Below are 26,053 nucleotides of genomic sequence, written 5' to 3'. Positions count from 1 at the left end.
TGACTCCGCTAAAGAGTGATGGGATCAGATCGTAGTACTCCAAGAGGGAACCGATCTGATCCAATCAGCTCTCTATGAGTCAGCAAAGACTGAGGCAACTATGTTCATGATTAGACAAGGAGAATCCTTAGCCGATGCCTATGGAAGGCTTGGTGCTCTGAGAGTGAAGGTCAAGGGCATTGGATGTGAGAAATACAACGATGGTTTTGAGATGAATGAAGCATTCATAAAGTCCAAGGTCATTGCCATGATTGCAGTCAAGCAACAGGACACCAACCTTGCACTCAACTTGCAAATCATTACCAAGAGCGCCGATCTGAACGCAGATGATCTAGTCTCCTATGTGGCAGCCAATGAGAACATGGCTAAGACAGGAGAAAGGCGCATGGCGATGAACCGTATTGATGAAGCCTCGCATAACCTTGCCCTAAAGGCTAGAGCTGACCATGAAAGAGAAGAAGTATATGAAATTGAAGAAGATGAAGAGATGACTTCAACTAGTGACATTGCTACAGACTTTGCTTTCTTTGCCAAGAAATACAAGGAAAAGTTTCCAATGCTCTTCAATGAGAAGAAGAAGAAGAAGAAGAGAACCTGCTACAACTGTGATGAAGATGGTCACTTTGCAAATGAGTGTCCTTATGAGAAAAGGGTTGACAAGCCAAAGTTTGTCAAAGGAATCAAGCCAAGATTGAAGCCAAACCCAATCAATGATCGATACAAGAAGAACAAGGGAAGAGCCTTTGTTGGCACTGAGTACACTTCCGATGAAGAAGAGGAAGATGAGGAGAAGGAGGCCGGAGTGGCCGGTTTGGCTTTCTCCAAGCCCGGGTCACTCTTCACATATGACTACTCCAAGGACTACTCCACGGAGAATGATGTTGGTTCTTCCTTCATGACAAGAACAACTCAAGATGAAGACTCCGATGACTCTCCCTCCTCCACAATCGTCGGCTCTTGTCTAATGGCAAGAGAAACAAAGGTAATGGAATCCTCACCTTCTTTATCTAGTGTTCTTGATGATGAAACTGAAGATCAAGAAGAGTTAGCTATGCTTAAGGAACTTTACAAAGTAAGATGCACTCTCTATGGTAATGCTCTTGTCAAGTTTGATTTCTTGATGGACTCCCTCAAAGAAAAGGACGAGTCCATTGAGGAATTAGAATATCATTTGAATGATAAAGAACGGAGATTGAACCTCCTAAGTCAAGAGCTGAAAACTGAGAGGTGCATATCTCAAGGCCTTAAGCAACAAATTGAAACCTATGAACTAGATAAAATTAAGGATCTTGAAACTATACAAAGGGCTCAATTATTGGCCCAAGAGCTCGATGCTTCAAAGAAGGAGCTTGAAATTTCTCATGCCTTCTCACTAGGGATCTTGACCATCTTGAAAGAGCTAACAAGCTTGCTAAGGATGAGCTCAAGAAACTTGGAGAGAACCATGACCTACTTCAATAAACCTACAAAAAGGCTCTTGGGTCAATGAAACATCCCATTATTACTAAAAAAGTTGCTAGTTCCTCCACCTCATTCACTCATGAGCATGCTAAACTTGTAGAAGAACATGTTCGTTTACAAGAGAAATTATCTTTGCAAGTTGAGACCAATGCATATTTTGAATCTTTGGTGACTAAATATGGTATCAACTATCATCCTAATGAATCATCTTGTGAGCAAGCAACTATTCTTGAGGAAAATGTTAGGTTAACAAAGGAACTCGCCAAGTTCACCACCACCAAGAATAAGATGGGATTGGATGACCTCTTGAGTAAGCAAAGGTCAAACAATCAAAAGTTTGGACTTGGATATACTCCCAAGTCCTACAAGAAGAACAACTACAAGAAGGAGAAACCCGCTCAAGAGAAGAACAAGAAGGTCACTAATGTTGGCAAAGCCTAAAAGGGCAAAGCCAATATTGGTGACCGCACGGGACCCAACAATCACTATGAACTATTTGTTGATTACTATGGTGATGTTTATGCTAACTATGTTGGCCCTCGTAATGGTTATGCTTATAGAGGGTACTCAATTTGGGTACCAAAATATATTGTTGCCATTAAAAAGGAACCCATTAATCGATGGGTTCCTAAATCCTCTACTTGATTTTGTAGGGGTATTCCTCCGGTGGTCCAAAATTGGTGTTTGATAGTGGATGCACCAATCATATGACCGGAGGAAGAGGTGTGCTTGATCAATTCATTGAGGATATCAACAAGAAGTCAAGCATCACCTTTGGCGACAACTCAAACGGAAAGGTACTTGGGTATGGCAAGCTGGCAATCTCTAAGGACTTGTGTCTTGAGACGGTCATGCTTGTTGAATCCCTTGGCTATAATTTGCTTTCTATATATCATCTTGCCGATGCCGGTTACAATTCATATTTTACTAATTATTGTGTGAAAGTCTTTAGGAGTGACAATCTCAAATTGGTCCTTGTTGAATATGTGGAGAACAACCTTTACGTGGTTGACCTCTCGAAAGAGAGCCCCTCTCCCTCCACATGTCTAATGGCGGCCAAACATGACGAAGGTTGGTTGTGGCATCGCCGCCTTGGTCATGTTAACATGAGAAATCTTAAACAACTCCTAAAGGGTGAGCACATTGTTGGACTAACCGGCATTTCTTTTGAGAAAGATCGTGTATGCAATGCATGTGTAGCTGGAAAGCAACTCAAGAAGAAACATCCTATCAAGAGCATCGTCACCACATCTAGGCCTTTGGAGCTCCTTCATTTGGATCTCTTTGGGCCATCATATTATGATACTCTTGGTGGGAGCAAGTACGGACTTGTCATTGTCGATGATTACTCAAGATACTCTTGGGTCTTTCTCCTCAAGTCTAAGGATGAGACCCATAGAGAGTTCATCACCTTTGCCAAGAAGGCTCAACGAATGTATGAATCTGAGATCAAGGCAATAAGGACCGACAATGGCACCAAGTTCAAGAAATACACTATGCAAGGTTGTTGATGATGAGGGCATTAAGCATGAGTTTTCAGCTCCTTACACCCCTCAACAAAACGGTGTTGTTGAAAGGAAGAACCGGACTATCATTGAGATGGCAAGAACCATGTTGAGTGAATTCAACTCACCCCACAACTTTTGGGGAGAAGCCATCTCTACAGCTGTCCACTACCCCAACCGGCTCTTCCTCCGCCCCCTCCATAACAAAACTCCATACGAGCTTCTCACAGGTAACAAGCCGAATGTCATGTACATTCGTATCTTTGGATGCAAATGTCTTGTTAAAAACAATAAAGGGAAGCTCGATAAATTTGAAACTAGAACTATAGAGGGCACATTTGTTGGATATGCGGAGAACTCCCATGCCTATAGATACTACAACAAGTCCACTGGGCTATTGAAGTATCTTGTGACGTGGTGTTCTTGGAGGATAATGGCTCCCAAGTGGAGCAAGTTGTTCCATGTGCTGCAGGTGATGATGATCCTTCTAATTCCATCAAGCTTATGGGCATTGGACACATCCGTCCCACAAAAGTTCATACTGATGATCTAAGTGATGAGATAGAAGTATCCATCTCAGCCCAAGTGGAGCCTAGCTCAACTCATGTTGAACCATCAAGTTCAACTCAAGAACCATCCTCCACTCAAGATGAGCCACATTCCGAAGAACAAGAAGAAAGCCCTAAACCCACTGAGCAAGAGCACGATGATGATCAAGAAACATCCTCAACTCATGCTCAAGCTCAAGTTGTCCCTCATGATCAAGTATTAGCTAGATATGAATTTATTGATCATGAAGGAACCATTCGGAAGATCAAGGCTACTACAAGGGCAAGTGACATGAAAGTAGATCAAGTCCTTGGTAGCATCTCAAAAGGAGTGGTAACTCGTAGACACCATGCATTACTTATTACTTATTGTCAACACCATACTTTTGTGTCTAGTTTTGATCCACTCAAGATACATGAAGCCTTGGTTGATCCGGATTGGGTAATTGCCATGCAAGAAGAATTGGAGTGTTTCACTCGTAATGAAGTATGGTCTCTAGTTGAGAGACCCAAGGATCATCGCATCAATGTTATTGGGACCAAATGGGTATTCAAGAACAAGCAAGATGAAAATGGCATTGTCATAAGAAATAAAGCAAGGTTAGTGGTGCAAGGGTTTGCCCAAATAGAAGGTATGGATTTTGAGGATACATTTGCGCAGGTAACCCGTCTTGAAGCTATTCGTCTTTTGCTTGCATTTGCATCTTTCCACAATTTCAAACTATATCAAATGGATGTGAAAAGTGCATTTTTGAATGGTCCCCTGAAAGAAACTGCATATGTAGCTCAACCCCCGGGTTTCGAAGACCCATGCCGACCCAACCATGTATACTTACTCCATAAGGCACTCTACGGTCTCAAGCAAGCTCCACGTGCTTGGTATGAGTTCCTTAGGGATTTCTTACTACATGATGGCTTTTGCATGGGAACGGTCGATTCCACCCTTTTCACCAAACGGGTTAAAGGGGGTGGCTTATTGATATGTCAAATATATGTTGATGATATTATATTTGGTGGAACTAACCCCAATCATAACAAAGCTTTTGAGCTATTGACGACTAGGAAATTTGAGATGTCCATGATGGGAGAGTTGAAGTTCTTTCTAGGCTTCCAAGTAAGGCAACTTGCAAAAGACACCTTCATCTCTCAAGAAAGATATGTGAAGGACATGCTCAAGAAGTTCGACATGACCAATGCAAACCCAATGAAGACACCCATGCCAGTAAAGGGGCAACTTGGCTCATGTGATGGTGAGAAGGATGTGGATATAAAGGTATACCGTTCCATGATAGGATCCTTGCTCTACTTGTGTGCCTCTAGGCCGGATATCATGCTAAGTGTAGGGACGTGTGCTCATTTTCAATCTGCTCCTAAGGAGAGCCATTTAATGGCGGTCAAACGGATTCTAAGATATCTTGTTCTTACTCCTACTCTCGGGCTGTGGTATCCAAAGGGGTCAACCTTTGAACTCATTGGCTATTCGGATTTCGATTGGGCCGGTGATAAGGTTGACCGGAAGTCTACCTCCGGGGCTTGCCAATTTATTGGCCGGTCATTGGTGAGTTGGTCATCCAAGAAACAAAACTCCATCGCCTTATCCACCGCCAAAGCCGAATACATATCCGCGGCATCTTGTTGCACTCAGTTATTATGGATGAAGCAAACCTTCAAAGACTATGGTGTGTCTCTTGGTACGGTGCCTCTTCTATGTGACAACGAAAGTGTAATAAAGATCGCCAATAACCCGGTTCAACATTGCCGCACCAAACACATTGACATTCGCCATCACTTTCTACGTGACCATGTTGTTAATAGGGACATTTACCTCACTCATGTGGGGACAGCGTACCAATTGGCGGATATCTTCACTAAGCCTTTGGATGAAGCCCGGTTTGTAAACTTGAGAGGAGAACTTGGTATTCTTGATCCTAAAAACTTAGACTGAATAACTTCTTGCACTATATTCTTGCATTTATCTTGCTATCTAGCTTAGAGGAGCAGCACATATGGGGATAGTCATCTTACCATGTCTTGGTATGATGCATACCTATGTGTGCAACATAAATAGACCCAATGTCATTATATGGACCCAAGCATGTCTCTTCGAGGTCTCATGACATTTGCGCTTTCACATAGGGGGAGTAATCCCCCGCCCCTCATTAAGCCTCAATTGCAAATTGATTCGACTATACAAGGCTAAATGATCTTATTGCAAAAACTATTTCAAAATGATTTATGATTCTTGATATATTTCGAATCATGCCCCTATTTATATCTTGTTTGGATTTCACTCCAATGGGTATGCCTAGAAAACCTTGTGTTTCCTACCCCATGTCTATGCTCATCTCATCATACATCTATCTATCTATATGTACATGTCATCTTCTGAGTGTACACACACAATTGCACAAAGATTAGGTGCAAAACGAGGCAGAATTGGGATCGACCGGTCTCTGGTCCGGTTGGACCGGTCTCACCACCGGGCCACCCGGTCACTGGCCCGGTCGACCGGGTTGTGCGCTAGTCACGCGTCTGATAAGTGGGAGGGAGTTACCCCTTCTGGGTCTTCTTCCTCACACTTCCCCCTTTCACCATAAACACCATGGGCGCCGCCTCCATCATCCCCACCTCTTCCTAGGGCCTTCCCACCACCAGAATCCTCTCAAACTTCATCAAATCATAGATCGGGACCTTTGAATCATCTCCACCAAGGGATTTGGTCCCTCTCAAGCCACAGTTGGAGATCTTGAGGATTTGGCCCTCAAGCCCTCTCTAGGTGTTCTCTTTGTTCCCTTGAGCAAGGAGGACCATGTCTTCGGGTAAATCCATGTTCCATTCCCTCTTCTTCTAAGTCCTCCTAACACATTGCATATTTTTTAGGAAATTTGGGAAAAGTTAAGGCTAGGGTTAGGGTTTGTAAGTCCTCATGCCATTAGAGTGTCTCACACCACTATGCACATGTTCCACTCTACAATGCTATAATGTATGTTCAAGTTTATGAGTTTTTGCATGATTTTGTGGTTGAATTTCTGGGCAAAACCTAACAAGTCGACATCACCCGGCCCCAGGCCCGGTCAACCGGCTGCTCAACCGGCTGGTCCGGCGTGTGGCCCGGTCGACCGGATGACAGACCGGCCCGTCCGGTCTCTCGTCCGGTTGGACCGGAGCATACGTCGGGTTGCCCAGTTCTTCGCACAAACTTCGTCAAAACACTTGAATATATGCTATACTCTTTGGCCTCCTTATTTATGATGACATGTACACTTATCCCACTGCTATCCTTGCCCTATTTACTCATTCACAGGTGGTTCAAGCAATGATAGTCGTGGTCCTCCTTCCAAGAGAGGTAGGCCTGTGAGGCCTCCAGGGTGCCGCACTAGCTCTCGCGTAACCAGCAAAGCAGCTCAGGGCAGTGTTCCAGGTAGCTCAACTGGGGCTCGAAACAAGTCATTTGCCAATAGGAAGAAAGATAAACGTGCAGCTGAAGATGATGACCTTATTGAGAGATTGCCAACACACAATGTTGGCACAGTGCATGTTGGTGCTTGGAGAAGACTTCGAGAGGAGAACCCCTATCGATTCAAGGAACGCACTTACACTCATGGAGATAAGTTTTTCTGTACCAACACCCAGCAGCATTTATGGGATGATTATTACAACTCTACAGAGTGCATGAAGAATGGTACTATTGTGATGCCCAAGGCCATCAACAAGGATGTTCTTACGATGCATCAAGCCACCAAGTATCGCTTTGTGGTTGATACCTTGAAAGGGATGGGGCTGTTTGATCTCATGTGCTTGACGCCTGCTGATGGGTACTATTGTCCAATCCTTGTGAGGCAATTTCACTGCTCTGTGTTCTTTCATGATGACCCCGCTCGCACAATGACTTGGATGACAGGACAAGAAAAGTATACTTGCAACTATCTTGACTTCTGTGAAGCCATGGGGTTTGGTGGTGGCCGTTCTCATGGGTTCAAGATCTACTCTCAGAACAAGTTCACTCATGGGGACATTTCCTTCTGCTATCCTCCGGAACCCACAGCTGGTCCTCCCACTATCTCCGGAATGTATTACTCCTATCTTGTGCTTGCAAAGCTATTCCGGGAGAATCTCATCAGCAAGTCCGGCGATTCAAGTGAATGTCGTGCATACCATCTGAACTTGATGTACTACTGCCGTCCTGAAAATGTGAAGACCATTGATGGCTATGATCTCCTCTACTGTGAACTGAGGCGCTCTGTTCGCGAAAGGATGACTCCAAATTATGCTCAGTACATTCAGCTGCTCATCGATACGGTTGTGCCAGCACCTTACAATAAGAAAGATCAAAGGGTTAAGATGGAACCCTTCAAGATGCCTTCACAAGGAGATAGACCGGAAATCCCAACCATGATGTCTTGAGCGCCGGTCCAAGGAAAGGCATGACCCTGCTAGCTCCAGCTACTCTAGGCGCCCCAAGTGTGGTGCCTCATGTTTCTTGACCAGCTTGTGGCAGATGTGCAAAAATACCAATGATGTTGCTCATCAAAGCCTTGCCTTGAACCAGGAAACTAGGAGGCGCCAAAATGACTTCATGGCTGCCAGAAACACCCATGTTCCTCCTCCTGGACCTGAGATGGAGCATGTGTATGCACCTACTTGGGAGATGCCTCCCATTGATGATGAGATGTTCCAGAACTTTGATCTCTCCATGTATGCTCACGGTGGTCTTCCTCCTAGATATGCTCAGGACCCTGATATTGATGGATATGGAGAAGATGATGATGATGGCAACGAACCGTATGATGAGGATGAGGATGATGACGAGGGTGATGATGGTGATGGTGATGGTAATGATGATGGCTCTCCACCCGCTGGGACTGAGTTCTACTGATGGGAGCACTAGCATCCCTACTCTTTTCTTCGCCTTTTTGGTGTTCCGATGCCAAAGGGAGAGAAGAGAGTAGAGTCTAGGATCACGGGGTTCCTTGATTGTACAAGCCATGCTTGATACTTTATTTGCTTCTTATTTGGTTTGTGCTTATTTGCTTGCTTATTCATTTCAAGAACCATTTGCTACTTTAAATAATTCGTGTATGGACAAGTACTTGTATGCTTAATCTCTATGTTAGGATGATTATGCGTTATGCTTATATATCTTGATATACACATGTCCATACCATGCTTGTTTCCCAAAGATATTGGGGGAGCTTCTCATATTCCACAAATGGTGCACTTTGCATTCAAACGCAAATTCTCCAAGTGCACACATTATGGGGGAGCTGTCTTAATATCTTATATGTAATCAAGGTTTAAAGCTTATCATAATATCTATATGTGACTCTAGCTCGATTTGACATTGTATACCAAAAAGGGTTGATTGTAAGGGTATTTTACCCTTACCATTATTTTGGTAACAATGACACCGTGCTAGAGTATTTGGTCTAATACATGCCTATGAGATTATTCCCAGGTATTATCCAAAGAGGTAAAATGGTGTATCAATGGAACAAGAAGGCAATAGCAGACCCCCCACTGACGAGGGAATACCTCGGCAATGCCTACGTATTGTAGACTAGGGTTTCGGGAGAGCGACGATGGAGATTCCGGGAGCGAGATTAGGCACACGACGTACCCAGCTTCGGGTCCCCTCGGTGGAGGATCCCTACGTGCTGCTAGCAATCCAGTATATAATCATAGATGTGTTTACAGGGTGCCGCCATAGGCGGAGCTATGTTGTCTATCTCTATGTCTATATATTGTCCTCCTTATTTCGGGTGCCCTGGCTAGCTTTATATATGCAACCAGCCTAGGGTTTTACAAGAGTCCTAGTCGACTACTTCTTCGGGTTGCCTTGTTGGGCCTTCTCCATATTGAGTCTTCTCCATATTGGGCCGAGCCGGGTATACTAATAATGGGTACCCGAAGGGTATGCCCATGTCAGTAGCCCCCGAGTTTATAGGGAAGTCGAAGACTTGCGTAGAAACTCCAAGCATAACCATCTTCGGAGTCGAAGAAAATACAAGGCGAGGTCCATGTCGTAGATCATGTGTATCATAGATGATGTCGACGATTCTTGAAATTATCGGGTGCGCGGCAGCGCTCCCGATGGGAGTAGCCCCCGAGTCTATGGACAAGTGCTTGCACTTGGGCATAGACTCAAGTTGTACTACTCGATGAAGAACTTAACTATATTTCTGGAAGACTTGATGAAATCCATGTGCTCCCGATGGGAGTAGGCTCCACTCGAGTCGTAGAATCGAGTTGAGTCTACAAACCTTGATTGTCATAGATGATGTCGAAGTTATTTTTCTATCGGGTGCGTGACCAGCGCTCCCGATGGGAGTAGCCCCCGAGGCTACAGCCAAGTGTTTGCACTTGGGTGTAGGCTCAACTTGCTTGTAATTGACTCCACAATTTTTCCTTTTTCTTGTCGAGAGGGTGAACACTACTCTCGATAAGAGTAGCCCCCGAGCCTATGAGCAGGTGCTTGCACCTAGGCATAGGCTCAAGTTGTACTACTCGATAAACAACTTGGCGCAGCCCCTCTTTTTATCGACTCCAGGCCGTTGCTATTTTTATTTGACATCCATATCTATATTGTACAGGGATAATGGTAATTGGGGCTAGTTCATCTGACGGATCAGGTACTAGTTAACTGCTCTAGTGGCAATCCGCAAAAACCTACTTCAAGATCACGTCCCTGGACATGATCTCGGGATACTGGTGTAAACTTCGACAGGTGCCGCTTAAGGTCTTACCATTCTGTCGAGTCCCAGTCATGTTTATCGGGTACCTAATGCGTCCGTTAGGATTTTCTTCGTATCTGTTGATACGGATAAAAGTAGCAGAGCGCAGTCTTCGGCGATGCCACGCCCAGCAGAACGGATCTGGGGTCTTACCTTCGCAAATTTGCGGCATTCAGAAATTGATCGCAACTTTGGCGTTCTGAGAATATATTGTCGAGTGCTTTGTTTGTCTGATGCAATGACCCATTTTTCGGGTTCTTCTATATTTTTCTCGGGCGTGATGAGACAGCCGAATATATTGGGTTCTTCTATATTGTTGTCAGGCACATCGCCGATGCTCTTGCTCAGAACAAATGACGAGTCAATGGACCCGAAGATTTGTCCATCCTCTTTTTTTTCCTCCCCTTTTTTTTACTCCTCTTATCATTTTTTTTTTTTTTTTTTTTTTTTTTGGGTTTCTCCTTGATGATAATTTCGTCGAGTTCCTCTCTCAGGAAAAATTTCTTCGGGTCCTCCTTGAGGACAATTCTTCGGGTCCTCTTTGAGGATAATTCTTCGGGACCTCCCTGAAGATAATTCTTTGGCACCTCCTTGAAGATAATTCTTCGGGTCCTCCTTGCATAAAATTTCGTCGGGTTCTCTTTTGAAGAAAATTTTGTCGGGTTCTCTCACGATTTTATCGGGTTCCTCCGTGAACAAGATTTTGTCGGGTGCTATTTTGATTTCGTCGGGTTCCTCCCTGAAGAAGATTTTGTCGGGTGCTATTTTGATTTTGTCGGGTTCCTCCCTGAAGAAGATTTTGTCGGGTGCTATTTTGATTTCGTCGGGTTCCTCCCTGAAGAAGATTTTGTCGGGTCCTGTTCTCTCTTGAAAACAATTTCGTCGGGTTCTCTCTTATATACTTTGAAATTTGCTTTGTCCTGCACAAATAAATAAACTTTTTCTATCTTTTCCTTGACTCTCTTTTTCGCATGCGGTGTCAGATGCTCGAATTCGATGATATGTAAAGTGAATATATGCCGCGCAGCCCCCAAGTGTCAGGTGCGACGAAAGTAAATGATAATCAACTTTGTGTGAAATAAAGGAACACTTAGCTTATTGGGCACAACGGAGTTGATGCGCGATGAAAGTCTTCGAGTGCAGCGAAATCGTTGAGCCGAAGTAGAAACCACCAAATAGTGAAAATATATGCCGCCAAATTATTGATGAAGAAATAGCCGAGCCCCCGAGCGCTGCTGGGGTGATATCATGATTGTTGCTTAGACACCGTGTCGCAATTGTGATCCGAGGCGAAATTATTGTTGAGCCCCCGAGTATTATCATTAAATATGAATCATATATTGAAGATGAATCCGCCGATATCATAGAGGATATATTCATTGACCCGAAGAATCCAGTAATAACCATAGAAGATGAATCCGTTGATATTATAGAGGATGAATCCATTGATCCGAAGAATCCAGTAATAACCATAGAAGATGAATCCGTTGATATTATAGAGGATGAATCCATTGATCCGAAGAATCCAGTAATAACCATAGAAGATGAATCCGTTGATATTATAGAGGATGAATCCATTGATCCGAAGAATCCAGTAATAACCATAGAAGATAAATCCGCCGAAGAAATAAATCCAATAATAATTATCGACTATAAATCCACTGACCCAGAAGTCCGCCCGGTAGTATTATATTAGAGGAAACCAACGATAACCCGAAGAAAATCAATCTAGTAAGCCGAAAATAAATCCACTGAGCCGAAGAAGGTAATTTCACTAAGCCGAAAATAAATCCACTGAGCCGAAGGAGATATATCCAGAGCCGAAGAAAAGAAATTCGAAAAGTAATCGAATATATTTGTGGTAATGAAGTAATGGCAGAGCTCCCAGTGTTGAGTGTATTTGCTGTAATATTGTAATGGCACAATCTCCGAATAATCGGGTATAGCAAAAGTAAACAAATAATTGACTCTCGGAAGATGAACACTTAGCTTTATTGTTGGATGCGGCGAGGTCGAGGTGGAAGTAGGTCGTCCGGAAGATGGAGTCTATAGTCACGCGACGCCTGGCCAGAAGTAGTAGATGTGGCCGACGTAGTCGATGAAGAGGGTGCAACCGATGAAGCGGAGACGTCCCGCGTTTTAGCCGAAAGTTGTTGACCTGACAGATCGTAGTCGATGAAGTGGATTCACGACAGGTGAGCCCCCGAATATATCGAGTCCGCGATGCAACAAGCGAGCCCCCCAATGTGGCGACTGTGCGCGAGGAAACAGTCGAAACTTATTCCGATCTGTAGTTGTATTGAAGCGAAAAAGAAAAAAATTCTGTGCGCAAATAACAGTACGATCCGAAAAATATTTGGCCAAATAAATTTGCGAATAGTAATTAATTTGGAAATATAGCACCTGATATTTTTGTGTCGGATGTTCGTCGCTGACGAACTTGGTTGGCTTGATCCGTGTAGGGGAGCAGCAGTCGATGAGGTGGACGTATTCGGTAATGATGTTGGCTCCTCCGAAGTCGATGGCGATATAAGTTCGTTTGGACTTAACAGCGAAAAAGTTGCCCGAACTGATATGAACCGATTTGCTTCTCCACTCGATGATTTTCTTTGAAGCTTGATTTCCCGATGGCTTCATGTTGAGGCCCGTACAAAAAACCTGTACGGCAGCTCGCTTCCTTTTGTTTTACTGTTTTTTTTTTTTAACGAAGTCACATTGGCTGTGTTTGTACTTTGTCTGTTTCTTCTTGGACCTTGATCCGGCTGGCAACCCCTTTCGCTGATCTGATTTTGTTTATTGGAGAGTCCAAATCCCACACGGAAACAAACTCTGAATCTTGAAACTTGTGTAATGTGCACTTCTTTTTCCCTGGAGCCTTGTTGCAAACGTACACACGCACGCACGCCGGCAGCCGAAGCGAACATGCGTGGCGACTTGATCTGCTGTACTCTCTTGAATAATTTACCGTTTGTTTGCGAAGATGACGACGAAGTCGCTGCTTGCTGATGAACTCGAAATTTTCCGATCTTCCGATATCTTTGATGATGGTCTCGACGGATCTCGCCCGGATCACAAAATCCAGTCGTCGCTATTTCCCACAGACGGCGCCAATTGACGAGGGAATACCTCGGCAATGCCTACGTATTGTAGACTAGGGTTTCGGGAGAGCGACGATGGAGATTCCGGGAGCGAGATTAGGCACACGACGTACCCAGCTTCGGGTCCCCTCGGTGGAGGATCCCTACGTGCTGCTAGCAATCCAGTATATAATCATAGATGTGTTTACAGGGTGCCGCCATAGGCGGAGCTATGTTGTCTATCTCTATGTCTATATATTGTCCTCCTTATTTCGGGTGCCCTGGCTAGCTTTATATATGCAACCAGCCTAGGGTTTTACAAGAGTCCTAGTCGACTACTTCTTCGGGTTGCCTTGTTGGGCCTTCTCCATATTGAGTCTTCTCCATATTGGGCCGAGCCGGGTATACTAATAATGGGTACCCGAAGGGTATGCCCATGTCACCCACTTCGACGAAAATCAACAAGGGTTCTTCAGCACTTGGTCGGCCAGTGACCCGGTCAGACCGGCCCTGGCACCGGCCAGCCCGGCGCCGACCGGCCCCTGGACTGGTGCCAACCGGGTCAGATCCAGTAAGCCAATGGAGCTTCTCGGTCGGGGTCTGGTCCTAGGCCCGGTTTAAACCGGCCTGGTCCGGTCATACGCCCGGTCGGACCTGGCGATGGACCGGGCGCTCCTGCGCCAACCACATTCTCAGGTCCGGTCACAGGCCCGGTCTGACCGGCCCCTGCGTCGGACTGTCCGGTCTCAGGTCAGGTTGACCGGGCTCCTCGAAGGAAAAGCTGAGGTGGCAAGTTCCAATGGCCAGATTTCAAGTGGCTCTATAAAAACCCCTTCTCCTACCTCTGAACAGTTAGACACTACACTACAAGTTGTTCTTGAGCTCTCTCTCACATACTTCGTTGTTAGAAACACCAAAAGCCTCAGATCTACCTCCTCCTCCACCCAAACTCAAATCCCTCCGGGGAAATATAGAGGAGGCCCCGATCTACCGTTCTACCAAGCCAAATCTTATTCCCCCTTGTATTCATCAAAAACTTGCTCTCTAGGGTTCCTTGGAAACCCTAGGTGGGCAAGAGAGGTCCGGAAGCATCCGGGCTATGGATTTGCTCCTGACAAGATTATGAAGGTTTGGAGGCTACCTCAAAGTCTACCACAAGTGAGTGAGCTATTCCTTCATGGGATAGGCTCCAGAGAATAGGGTTAGCCTTCGTGGCATTGGAGAATCCTTCGTGGGACCTCCACCCCTCCAAACGTGACGTACCTTCTTGCAAAGGAAGGGAACACGAGAATACATCCTCGTCTTCGCGTGCTATCGGCTATCTCTAACCGAACTCCTTACTTGTGATATAACTACCTGTGAGAGCATTCATGCTCGAGTTACTTGTATCCTCATATAGGTTGTCTCACCTAGTTTGCATTAGGCTCACCTTTATATTCCGCAAAGCCTAATATTGCAAAGAGAGAATTAAAATCTGTAGAAACCTATTCACCCCCTCCTCTAGGTTTACCATCTCTGAACTTTCACTTATTCTCATGACAAGCTCTAGTTCATCGAAAACGGATTATACATGCAATAATGTTATATTTTCCATATTGGAGTTTTTCGCGGTTCTTTGTATTGAGAGGTTTCACCTATAAATTCTTGAAAACATCTACCCCACTTTTTGTAAGATTTCACTCTTTGTAGGGTAGCTCTTGTCATCCTCTTTCCAACAAAAATTGGTTTCACCTAAATCCAAGTTTCCTAACACATGTTGTTGCATTTTTCATTTCGGAGGTGTTACCAGTTTGTCTTTTGTAGATAGGTTAAACATTTCCCAATTTTATCTTATGCTCCATGGCTGGCTGGACTATGATGGTTCTCTTCATGATCTTGTAATGTTTGTTGCTAGTTTTAAAATGAGCCCAAACTCATCAAAATCAGAGTTTGTATGTGAAAATGACAATGTTTTCGGTGTCTGGTGTCTGCCTAATCCAGTCATGGCCAGACCACTCCGGCCCTTGGTCCTGTCAAGCGACCTTGCTCGCAGTAACCTGGCCGAAAAGTCTGGCCTTGGCAAGACCACCTCGTGACCCCAGCCAACACCGCTGAGGATGCGCCCAGGAATTCTCCATCTTCTCCGCGCGCCACAAGTGTGATAGTAGAAGTAGCTAAATTCCTGGACATCATTGTTGCATCAATGTTTACTTTCACCGTACCTACTAGAGGTGGGAACCAAGATGGTCCACGGGTGTCTCTTGCACTCACTATACTCAGTAGGTAGCATACAAACCTCTCCACAAAACACTTTGTAGATAGATGGGTTTGGACGATCCCTTCATGGATGACCTTTTTCTAAAAGGAGGTTGAGATCCTGGCCTCTACATCAAAAATATGTGTGCAACTTTTATTTATATTTATTCAACACAAGGCTGACAAGAGCATACACCAAAAAACCCAAAGCCACCACGCAACACCTACAACCCTGACGGTTGGTGAAGATCGCGCCAACAAGGCATTATGCCATAAAAATACACACAAAAATCCCCATCAGCTAGGCACTAAGTGCATCACCGAGTCACCCTATGGAAAACTCAAAGAACACATCCGATCGAGCGTGCCCTCAGCGAGCACCTCATGCACACGCTTTTGAAGCTATCACCTCCATTGAACCTATGAATCCTCTTTAGGGCGGAGAGCTTCATAATCCTTGCAGGACATGCTATCGACGATGCCATGGCACCAGAAAGCGCCACCACCTTGTGAGCATTGATCATCCCGCGATAGTCACCAAGCCCTTATTGCGCCATGCCGCCGAGACCCGCCGCCTTCAATGCGATAGAGGTCATGCCGCTCCAATTCAGGACCCCTCTAGTCAGTAGCTATCCTAAATGGTGCCCCCAAGAGGGAGAACATCGTCGGGTGCCACCATCGTCTGATATGCATGAGAGACACAAATCAAGGTTCACCCTGGAGCAAGCGGGCCCTCCTTTTAGTCTGTGTGGTGGCGTGAAACCGCCACACCTCCGAGTCCTCATCTCTTCAAAGTACTGGCTCCAAGCGGCGGTTATTATAGCGCGGGCGCTGCATAGCGCGCCTGTTGGAGATGCTCTAAGCGAAGCCAAACGCCGGCACTATCCGTTCCGGCAAGCCAAACCTGAGTCTTTCCTCAAAGCTCATCAAGACCACCACTGTGGCAATGCCCTCGAAGGAGTTCGCGGTGCCCGTAGACATCATCGCATCAGCCGCCACAACACGGTCGACCAAAGGATTTCTCCCTAGCGGTGGTCCCTCGAACAAGGAGATTTGTAGGCACATGAGGTCAGCTCGTCGGAGGCGCCACGAACACAGAAGAAAGGACCATGTCACATGAATCTAGGCACATGGCCTGAATCCATCCAACCAGCCCACAATAGAGTTGACACCAAGGACAGAGAGGAGATCCGACCGGGGATCTATCGCCTCTACCTAAGGATGGGCTCTGATCGTTCTGCCTTCGTCCACGATTGCAACTCTACCATTGAAACCGGCTAGGACGCCACCATATTTCGTTCTCCACCACTCATGCATGAAGCAGCGCGAGGCCCCCTGCCACCCATTGGGAGGCAGGACCCGCCACCTCCGTGGTCGACGCCTACGACAGCAGTGACGCGAGGCTCCTGCTATTGGCTCTCGGTGTGTGTGGTATTTTCCCCCTGGGCCACCTAGAGGGACGACACAGGTGCCGGCGGCGGCCCTGAAAGGGTACCCTAGCAAGAACGTTCATAGTCGGGATAGATTGTCGTGCAAGCCTCCATAGGACAACCCTGATTTTTTTAAGGGACATGCACTCTCCAAAGGTAAACGAACTTCCTACTGGTGATCCGTGGGCCGGCCACGCAGCGCGACGCGGGTGCCGAATCCCGATCTCAGCTGGGCGTCGTCTGGACTTCAGAGGCCACAAGCGAGTATCGCCGCGGCGTCACGGGCTGACTCAGCTCAGCCTGTCAGGTCGCGTCGCATCGGAAGGTTCGCCGCCAGCTGCTCGCCTGAGAGAGGCCTCTGCAGCGAGCCAGCTTCCGTGCCGACGCCGTACCGGAAACCTGTCGTCGATACGGCTCGCATCGCCGCAGCGTACTAGCCTGCAGGAGCACAGTAGGCGTTCAGAGCAATTAAACGAGCCATGAACGGTTCAGATGTGATAAGAAGTCAAACCCATGGCAGAAGAAGCCAGCGGTGACAGTGATGGTGTCCTGAGATTTCATATCAAGTACTAGTGCAGACGTGCACATGAACTTTTTTCTTTTGCGAATAGGACACTGGCATTAAAAGAAACACCGAACAGTACAAAGCAGCTCAAGAAAAATGAAAATTACAACGAGATCCTTGAGAAGCCCTTCATCTTCAACCTCCAGACCGTGTCGACGGCGCGCCGCCGCTGCCGCTCCTCCCTGAGCCAGCCTGACGTTGTTAATTGCGGACGGGAAATCGCCGAACGGGTCGAAAAGACCACATCCGTCCCAGAGACGAAGAAGTAGGATGAACTGCCGATGAAGCTCCTTGACGATCCGAAGATCCCCACAGCCAGACAAAATCCTCGAAGACCACACCATACCCACAAGCTTCTCGACGTCGCCGTCGAGATGGGGTTGAAGCCGGGAAAATATTATTGCACGAGGCGCCGCCACCACCACCTGAGCGCCGCCCCTACAAACAAAAGCCCTAAAGACGGAAAATGAAGCTCCCAAAACTGGAAAATGGAGCCCTCCCGTCGACGAGGGCCGCGATCTGCCCCACCTCCATGGCCCGAAGCCCACAGAGGCGGCCGCCGACGGGAGGCAGATAACCCTAATCGCCTGAGGTCACGAGCGAAGGGTACGTACGTATTTTACTAGTTGGATTGGCCGTGCACATGAACTTCGACCCAGAGCGGTAAACATTTCAGCGACCTATCCACTTCACAGCAAAATGTACAATGCTCTCCCTAAACCCTGGTGTGATCTATTTGCAGAGACGAAATCAGACCAGCCAAGGAGCCCTAGGGAGTCGCTCAAGCTAACAACGAAGGCAACGACAGCTGACAAGAACCCTAGCAAGTCCTGCTATCTGGCCCAACAGTTTCGCAATAACTTCCATGACAATGGATATGCAGACACTACAGGAGACACTTGAAAAGTCGACCATTTCTTTCTTTTCACAGGGCTCTGAAACTCGGGGGAGTGCAGTGCAGTGCAGTGCAGCACAGCACAGCACAGAGGTGTTATATTTTCAAAGAATGAACAGACAGAAGATACAACAACATACATCTGTCTACCAACACCCAAACCAAAAAAAAACCCTAATCTACCTATCTCAAGGTACCTTCTTCGTGTTCTCCCCTGGGCTGCAGCCGAAATGCCGACCGCAACGCGTCATCATTACCATGGCTGCAACGCCCCTGGTCTGCAGCAGAAATGTGCATCATCGGTACCGCTGCTGCAACGAACTTCACTAGCTCAAGGTACCTTCTCCACCTTTCCGTCTACTGTAAGAGTCAGAGTCAGCTTGAAACCACTTCAACTAACGAGGCCTGGATCCAGCCAATCGAGCAGATCATGGAGCCGGATCAGTTGTTCCCACCACTAATCTGGAGACCGCTTGGTACAGCTGCTGCTCGTCGAATGGTTTCGACACATACCCATCCATTCCCGATTTTATACACTTGTCGTAAGTTGCCTGAATAACATCAGCAGTCATTGCCAGAACAGGCAAATGCCAATCCGCAGATGTTGAACCTTCTGCTGAAGTCGACTGCTCTCTCTTTTCCTCATTCGCTTTCTTCTCCATTTCCCTTATTTGCCTGGTTGCCTCAAACCTGAAGAATACATAACATTGTCAATCAGCAGTCACTACCATTTGAGATTGTATTGAGCATGTAATCTTAACACATAGTATAAGTCTAGGAAAGCACTCCTCTCTAACTTGGGACATTTGAATGGACCAAGCATTAAGAAGAAATAAAGCTAGAAATGACAACTGCAGCAGACTAATGAATAGCACAAAATCTTACCCATCCATCTCAGGCATTTGAACATCCATAAAACATGCATCGAAGAAGTGTGGTGGTTGAAGCAAGGAGATGGCATCCTTGCCACTTTCAACGCAATGAACCTTGGCACCATACTTCTTTAGTGCGGCGTGAGCAACTCGCAGGTTTACCTTGTTATCATCCACAACCAATATATTCTTCCCAACCAACAGGTTACGGAGAAATGAGGGCCTATTTTGATTTTCTTTCCTTACAGGTATCTCCACTTGTAGCAGCTGTTGCAGACAAGAAGCTATTGTGCTTGCTCTGATAGGCTTACACAGCACAGCATTGAACGTGGATCCGTACTTCTCTTTATCAGCTTCAGACGTGACCAAGAGGATCAATTTGGGCAACTCGTGAACTTGACCATTCATCCTGAGAGCATGTAACCGATTCAATAGCTGAATATCTGTCTCAGGCCTCCAGATGTCATTCTGAATAAAAAGCATGGAGGGTTTTTCTCTGCAAGAAAATAAAGTACATGGAGAAATGAGACTCGGCAGGCGTCGAAGAATATTTTATGGTGCGTGAATACAAATACTTAGTAGTGGTAGTGAGGATTAGTTCCTGTCTTTATAAGGTCTTATTTTTTTACTCGAAACGTTTGACTAGACAAGCACATGTTCTCAAGTTTTGTAATCTCAGGATATTCACTCTCTCAGTACTATACTTCATTGTTCTTTTTCTTTCACTCGCAAAGAAATTCCGATCCTTCCATCAACTACAACTTGCCAAACAACTTGCACGATTGTCTATGTATTATGATAAGTAGGATTGCATTTGTCTATAATATTAGGAAATATTTATATGAAGTAGTATAAATCTTTCTACCTCCTTGCCCATGAGGCCATGACTATTATGGGGACTAAGAAACTAGTACAAATCTATCTACATCACTACCCATGAGGCCATGACAATTATGGGGACTTTAGCCTCTTAGAGCCCATGTGAAATCTCCTGTATCAGCAGTAAAACATCATTTCCTACCTTTGGTCCAGCTTATATCAATGGATTGGTTGATGATATATCTAGTAATCGGTTAAGCTATTATGCGTCCTCTATTTTTAAATGTCAGCAACAAGTTCTATTAGGAAATGAAACTGACTGAACGGAAACTCACCTTGACTCTGTTGCACCGTTTTGCCCAAAGGCCTGAACTCCCATACTCATATTATTCACAACTTGAACAGTTATTCCCAACCTGTTAAGGTGATATCTAGTGACAGCACTACGTACAGGTTTCCCATCTACCAAGATCGCCTTCATTCCCCTAAAGGCAGTTGGTAGTGCCTCGCAAAGGCTCCTCTCTGAATCACTTGAAGTATCTTCGGATGCACGCTTCACAACAGCTGAGAATGTAAATGTACTGCCAATGGAAGGACGGCTAGTGAAACTTATTTGCCCGCCCATAAGTTCGGCCAGACATTTGCTGATGCTTAAACCAATGCCAGTTCCACCATAGTTCCTTGAAGTTGAACTATCCGCCTGCATAAAAGGCGTAAAAACACGATCTTGTGCATGCAGTGGGATACCAACACCTGTATCTTCAATGCTTATCATCAAGGTCACCTGATCGGCATCCATTTGGTTACATTTTTCACCCTCAAGCTCATTCGAAGGTAACTCCTTATCAGAGAGCAGCAGCTTAAAATATTCCCAGCTATTTCGTTCATCCGCAGCTTGAAACCCACTCAATGTATTGAAGGCACCATTAGCTGTGGACTCAACTTTACAATCTTTTCCATTGAGGGTTACATTAGGGACCCGACAAGTTTCCACATTTGACTGTTCAGCCAAAGAGACCCGCACAAAAACATGACCCCGTTCTGTGAACTGGACAATTAACAGTGAACTCAGAAAATTATCTAAATGTATTAACAGAACTGAATACAGAAAACTGAAAAGTTACAATATTATTTTAAGTTATAAAGTATGCGAACAGCAGAAAAATGCCATGATACAAAGATTACTGCTTACTTTGACTGCGTTGCCCACTAAATTTGTTACTATCTGTTGAAATCTCCAAGGATCACCAATGACAAGTTTTGGGACATCATCACACACAAACACTGCAAGCTGCGGCAATAAGAACATTAGGAAATAATATGCTGCAGGAAAGGAGATATAGGAAAGATTGGTATGTTTGTACCATCTGTTTGCACTGAACTGCAAATAATGACTGCAAGCCCATTATGACTAATTGACTATGAGTGCAGAAGAACCATATTTAATGATCTATGCTTATAATAAGATACCTCTATGCTCTTCTCTTTTAACTTTGAAGGAAACAAAGAGATCACATCGTCCAATAGTGATCGCAAGTCGAAAGGCACTGCCTCAAGTTCCAACCTTCCAGCCTCAAACTTTGCACGATCAAGTACATCATTTATCAGTCTTATCAAATTTTTGCCACAACCCTGAGCAGTCTGAGCAAAATCCTTCTGAGTCATAGTCAGATCTGTCCCCAAAAGCATGTCCAGCATTCCTACAGCGAAAGGTAATGTTTTCAGAATGCTTAGTTCTTGCATGGAGACTATACAGGAACCCGAAAGGAAAATATTCATACCGAGGACGCCATTCATAGGAGTTCTGATTTCATGTGATACAGTTGCCAGGAACTGCAAATAAGAAAACTTGCATCAATATATAATTCATATTTAAGCAGGAAGCCAAGCAACTCAATAAACCAAATGGCAAACCTGAGACTTTGCAATATCAGCAGCTTCCGCTTGAGTTTTGAGCTCCTCCATCTTTCTACAATCCTCTGTAACTTTGTCATACCGAGACCATGCAGCACAAATTATATAACCCACAAGCATCCATATGACGAAAGTGCCAAGAGGATTACTAATGGCAGACCATGGCAAAGGAGGCTTTTGTGTATAGCTGCACAGGTTACCAGCATTAGTGGAAGGGAAAAATCAGTAAACAAATTTAGTGTCACATGAAGAAGCTACCCACCTGCACCTCATTTCATGCCTCCTAAACGGATCTCCAAAATCAAGCATGCTAACATGCAAGAGGCCCACTTTATCATCTGGTGTTTGAGATCCATACATAGCCATAGGTTCTGAAGCATTTGTGACATCGTACACATTCACCAATATATCCTGATTGCCAGCAAGTTTACTCAACAAATTCTCCACAAGTGTCTCCACATCAAAAGCTCCACCAAGATAACTGTGAGTGGGGGATTCGATTAGAAGAAAGTTATACAAACCACACTCGATAAAAGTTAAATTTGTCAACAATGTTATGTTTAATTTTTTAGGGGTAAATATGACGGTAGAAAATACATCTTTATTGCTGAATGAGACAGAGATGGATAATAAGCTAACATGTCGCACACATATTTTGAGGTTCAACTTTGACCATCATTTTGGCCAATAAAATATGGGCTATGTGGTGTAAAAATTATACCATTGAATTAGTATTAAAATAAAGCTTCCAATGTTTTTTCTGACACTTTTCTCATGTACTATTGGTCAAATCTATGGTCAAAGTTGGATCACGTAAAACTAGGAGGTCATACAATTGTGGACGGAGGGAATAATGAATTAATGATACACCAATTCAACTTCTCTAGGTTATTGTAGGTAATGTCAAATTATCCAACTCATGATCTGCTTTGATGCCTTTGAGTATTTTATAGCCAACAGCCCAACACTAAAGAATGGACAAACCAATTCAGGGTCTATAGGTGACAAACTTTGAAAGACAGTTCAATCATCTCACCCGGCAGTTGCTTCCACGCGTTGCTCGACTGAAGCATCGGCAGGTAGATTAGGGCGATACACAGCAAAAGTGAGCACTACGCCCAAATGGTTTGACCCAAGAAGCCGAAATGGGTTTGTCAATACAGGCTTGCCCGTAGTCCTTGCTCGCAAGATGTTTTCTCGGTCCTCCTACATGGGAAACAAATAGGTCACTTCCACTATAGCAGGATTAAAACAAAAAACCGACAAACAGAAAAAACCATCAGGCAATGAGAAACCTCACCTCCCCAGACATCATGTCCATGCGCGCAAGGTAGGAGACGGTATCCTGGGAGAAAATCACCGGGGCATACTCTTCTTGCAGAGGCGCAGCCTCTCGATTCATCGTCTTCATGATCCATCCGTGCTTTCTTTCGAACATTTCCTTCTCATGAGGGAAGATGCGCTCCGCGTACGCAATCCCATTCAGCAACGGACGCTCGAACGATGTCATTGCCGTGTATTTCGCAAACGTATCCTGCATTTCACCAAAATGTAGAGTAAACCACACTGGCAGCCAGCAAACTGGCGGTATAAGATTGAATGACAAAGAGCATCCAAGAAATATAATCAAGTTTTAGCTGCACCTAATCCATGTGATTCTCATTAGAACTAGGCCATCAAACAAATTAGATACCAACTAGGGCCACCAACCGAATTAGGCCGTGTTCCTCGTTGTTGCATGTTGCAACAACCCGAATGTGCCTTGAAATACCACATTGCCTTGCCTGGGCAGTACTCCTAAAAGTCTAAAGCTACAAGTAAATGAACAAAAGCAGAGGTTTGGGAATTCCCAAAAGAGGGCCAACAGCTTTGGGGGAAGTATTTTAGGAGAGAAAAGTAGGGTGGATCATGAACGCACCAACGGACGGCCAGCGACGCATTGCGTACGCCGGTGGTGACATTTCTCAGCGTTGATAAATAAACATAAACAAAGGGGGTCAAGAATCGCCTAACCCAACCATTAACCACTCTAATCTAAAAACAAAGCAATGCTGCTTCCACCAACCTAGCAGTTCAGAGACGTCTCTGACTCTGCGTCTCCGAGAGTGAGGAAAAAAACGCGCAACCGCTGCTGGGAGAATGGCGCACATAATCAAAGATCAAGCGGCCCACAACGAGCCGACTAGATGGACGGAAACAATAATGCGCTAAACGACTAGGCTGCAAGTCTGTACGCATCATGAATCGAGCGACCACGAGGAAATATGCTTTTAAAATGCAATGTTTAATCAGTTGTTTAGGATCCCAGGGGTGTGCCATTGCCGCGGCATCGGGAGCACAGGGGAACACAGAGGAGGAACAGATGCATCGGAGCAAGGAACAAAGAATCGAGGTCGTACCTGGTCGATTGCCGAGGGGTTCTTCTCGAAGTGGAAGATGGAGATGAGGATGGAGAGCGCGTGCACGTGGTTGACGGTGACCCCGAACTGCTCCTGCAGCATCCTGGCCCGCTCCTCGCACATGCTGACGAGGCGCAGCTCGGCGCGCTCCATGGTCTCGCGGCGCAGCTGCCAGTGCACGGCCGCGGAGCAGGCGACGGCCATGGCCACGAAGGCCAGCGCCGCCAGCGGCCTCCGCCCGCGCCTCGCCGCGTGGCGCTGCCGCAGCTGCAGCTGCTGCTGTTGCTTCGCCTCCTTCTCCATGCCTCGTCCTCCGTCCTCCTTCTTGCCCAGCTTACTGCCGCTCCCCATCCCCCGGCGCAGTGCCCACCATGTGCTCGTGGAAATGCGCGACGACCAGCCCGCCAGCCAGCCAGCCACCCCAAAGCAGGCGCGCGCTAGTACCGAGAAAGAAGAATAGCTAGCAGCGGGAAGGAGGGCAGCGGCGGAGGGGTTGGGTGGAGGCGGAGGCGGAGGCAGGCAGGCGTGGGTCTCAAAAGAAACGAAGCTTTCGCGAGTTCCCAACGGGGAGAGAGGAGGCCAGAGACAGCTGCGCTAAAATAATTAGCCCCCCTCCGCCCGAGCACTAATTAAACCCGCCGCATTAAAGAAGTCCCGAGCCGCAGCAGCTCGGCGAGCTGCTAGCTCTTCTTCTTTACTCCAGTGAGGAGTACTAGTTAGTACCAGCCGCCGGGGGTCGCCGTTGGGGGAGGCGCTTGATGAATGAGAGCAATTAAAAATTGGGGAGGAATCGCATCGGGAGGTTTCTTTTTGATGCGGGACAAGGCCGCCGCGTGGCGCCGCAGATTAAACGCGCTGCTGCCGCTGGTGCTGTAGGCTCGGCCTCCGGCGACAATGGAGCCGCGGGAAGATAGGCGAAGCTGCAGCTAGCCTCCCCGGGCGCGGGCGCGGGCGCGGGCGGTCCGGCGGAGCAGGAGGAGGAGGGAGCAGGTAGGGGGGGTCTTTTCTGGTGGGTGGTTTGGAGAAAGGCTAGCTCTTGGCGGCGCGAGATCGACGGCCGCGCGCGGCGGCGGCGGCGGGAGGAGGAGGAGTGGACAGGCGCTGCTTGAGGTGCCGCAACCTGGTACTAGCACAAGCTACAGCTGGAGGGGGCTGGGTGGTGATACGGCGACAGTGACCGTGGCGGGGACGGAGGAGGGAGCCACAGGCAGGCAGCAGCCGAGAGCGAGAGAGATGGAGAGGATGGTTGCTGTTGCTGGGACCTGGTGGCTGCAAGCTATGGCGCCCAGTCCTTTTGGGTCACGTGGCGCCGACAATGGGACGGGCGGGCGGAGTGCGGGGCGGCCGAACGCACCCGTGGCCGTGGTCCGTCCGTCTCGTCTCTCTGATCTACGACCTCCGCCGGCCCGCCGAACGCACCCGTGGCCGTGGTCCGTCCGTCTCGTCTCTCTGATCTACGACCTCCGCCGGCCCGCCGAACGCACCCGTGGCCGTGGTCCGTCCGTCTCGTCTCTCTGATCTACGACCAGGAGTCCCTCACCGGGGTGGCTCTCCCCTCCTTTTTGTTCGCTTGCCCGCCCATCTCCGCCGTTGCTCTCCTCC

General features: G+C 46.6%; 1 protein-coding gene across 1 annotated transcript; it reads right to left on the bottom strand.

Annotated features, from left to right (window-relative positions):
• Positions 1 to 18,446: 18,446 nt before the first annotated feature.
• Positions 18,447 to 25,812, bottom strand: LOC127306187 (probable histidine kinase 6). Its single transcript, XM_051336803.2, has 11 exons — positions 24,452 to 25,812; positions 23,353 to 23,586; positions 23,089 to 23,258; positions 22,315 to 22,533; positions 22,053 to 22,239; positions 21,920 to 21,971; positions 21,609 to 21,838; positions 21,331 to 21,429; positions 20,474 to 21,186; positions 19,333 to 19,815; positions 18,447 to 19,137 (listed from the first exon to the last, which is right to left on the bottom strand). The coding sequence occupies exons 1-11, from the start codon at positions 24,800 to 24,802 to the stop codon at positions 18,876 to 18,878; spliced, it is 3,000 nt and encodes a 999-aa protein (XP_051192763.1). The 5' UTR covers positions 24,803 to 25,812; the 3' UTR covers positions 18,447 to 18,875.
• Positions 25,813 to 26,053: the final 241 nt, after the last annotated feature.

This window comes from Lolium perenne, chromosome 6 (genome assembly GCF_019359855.2).
Source record: "Lolium perenne isolate Kyuss_39 chromosome 6, Kyuss_2.0, whole genome shotgun sequence".
Taxonomy (NCBI): domain Eukaryota; kingdom Viridiplantae; phylum Streptophyta; class Magnoliopsida; order Poales; family Poaceae; genus Lolium; species Lolium perenne.
The sequence above is the reverse complement of the archived record's forward strand: the minus strand, read 5'-3'. Positions and strand labels throughout refer to the sequence as shown.

Excerpts from the sequence above, each read along its gene's own strand:
- LOC127306187 (XM_051336803.2), bottom strand. The coding sequence starts at position 24,802 with ATGGGGAGCGGCAGTAAGCTGGGCAAGAAGGAGGACGGAGGACGAGGC. Across the intron at positions 21,972-22,052 it reads CTGATATTGCAAAGTCTCAG|TTCCTGGCAACTGTATCACA; the intron begins GTTTGCCATTTG and ends TCTTATTTGCAG. Across the intron at positions 21,839-21,919 it reads TCCTATGAATGGCGTCCTCG|GAATGCTGGACATGCTTTTG; the intron begins GTATGAATATTT and ends CTTTCGCTGTAG.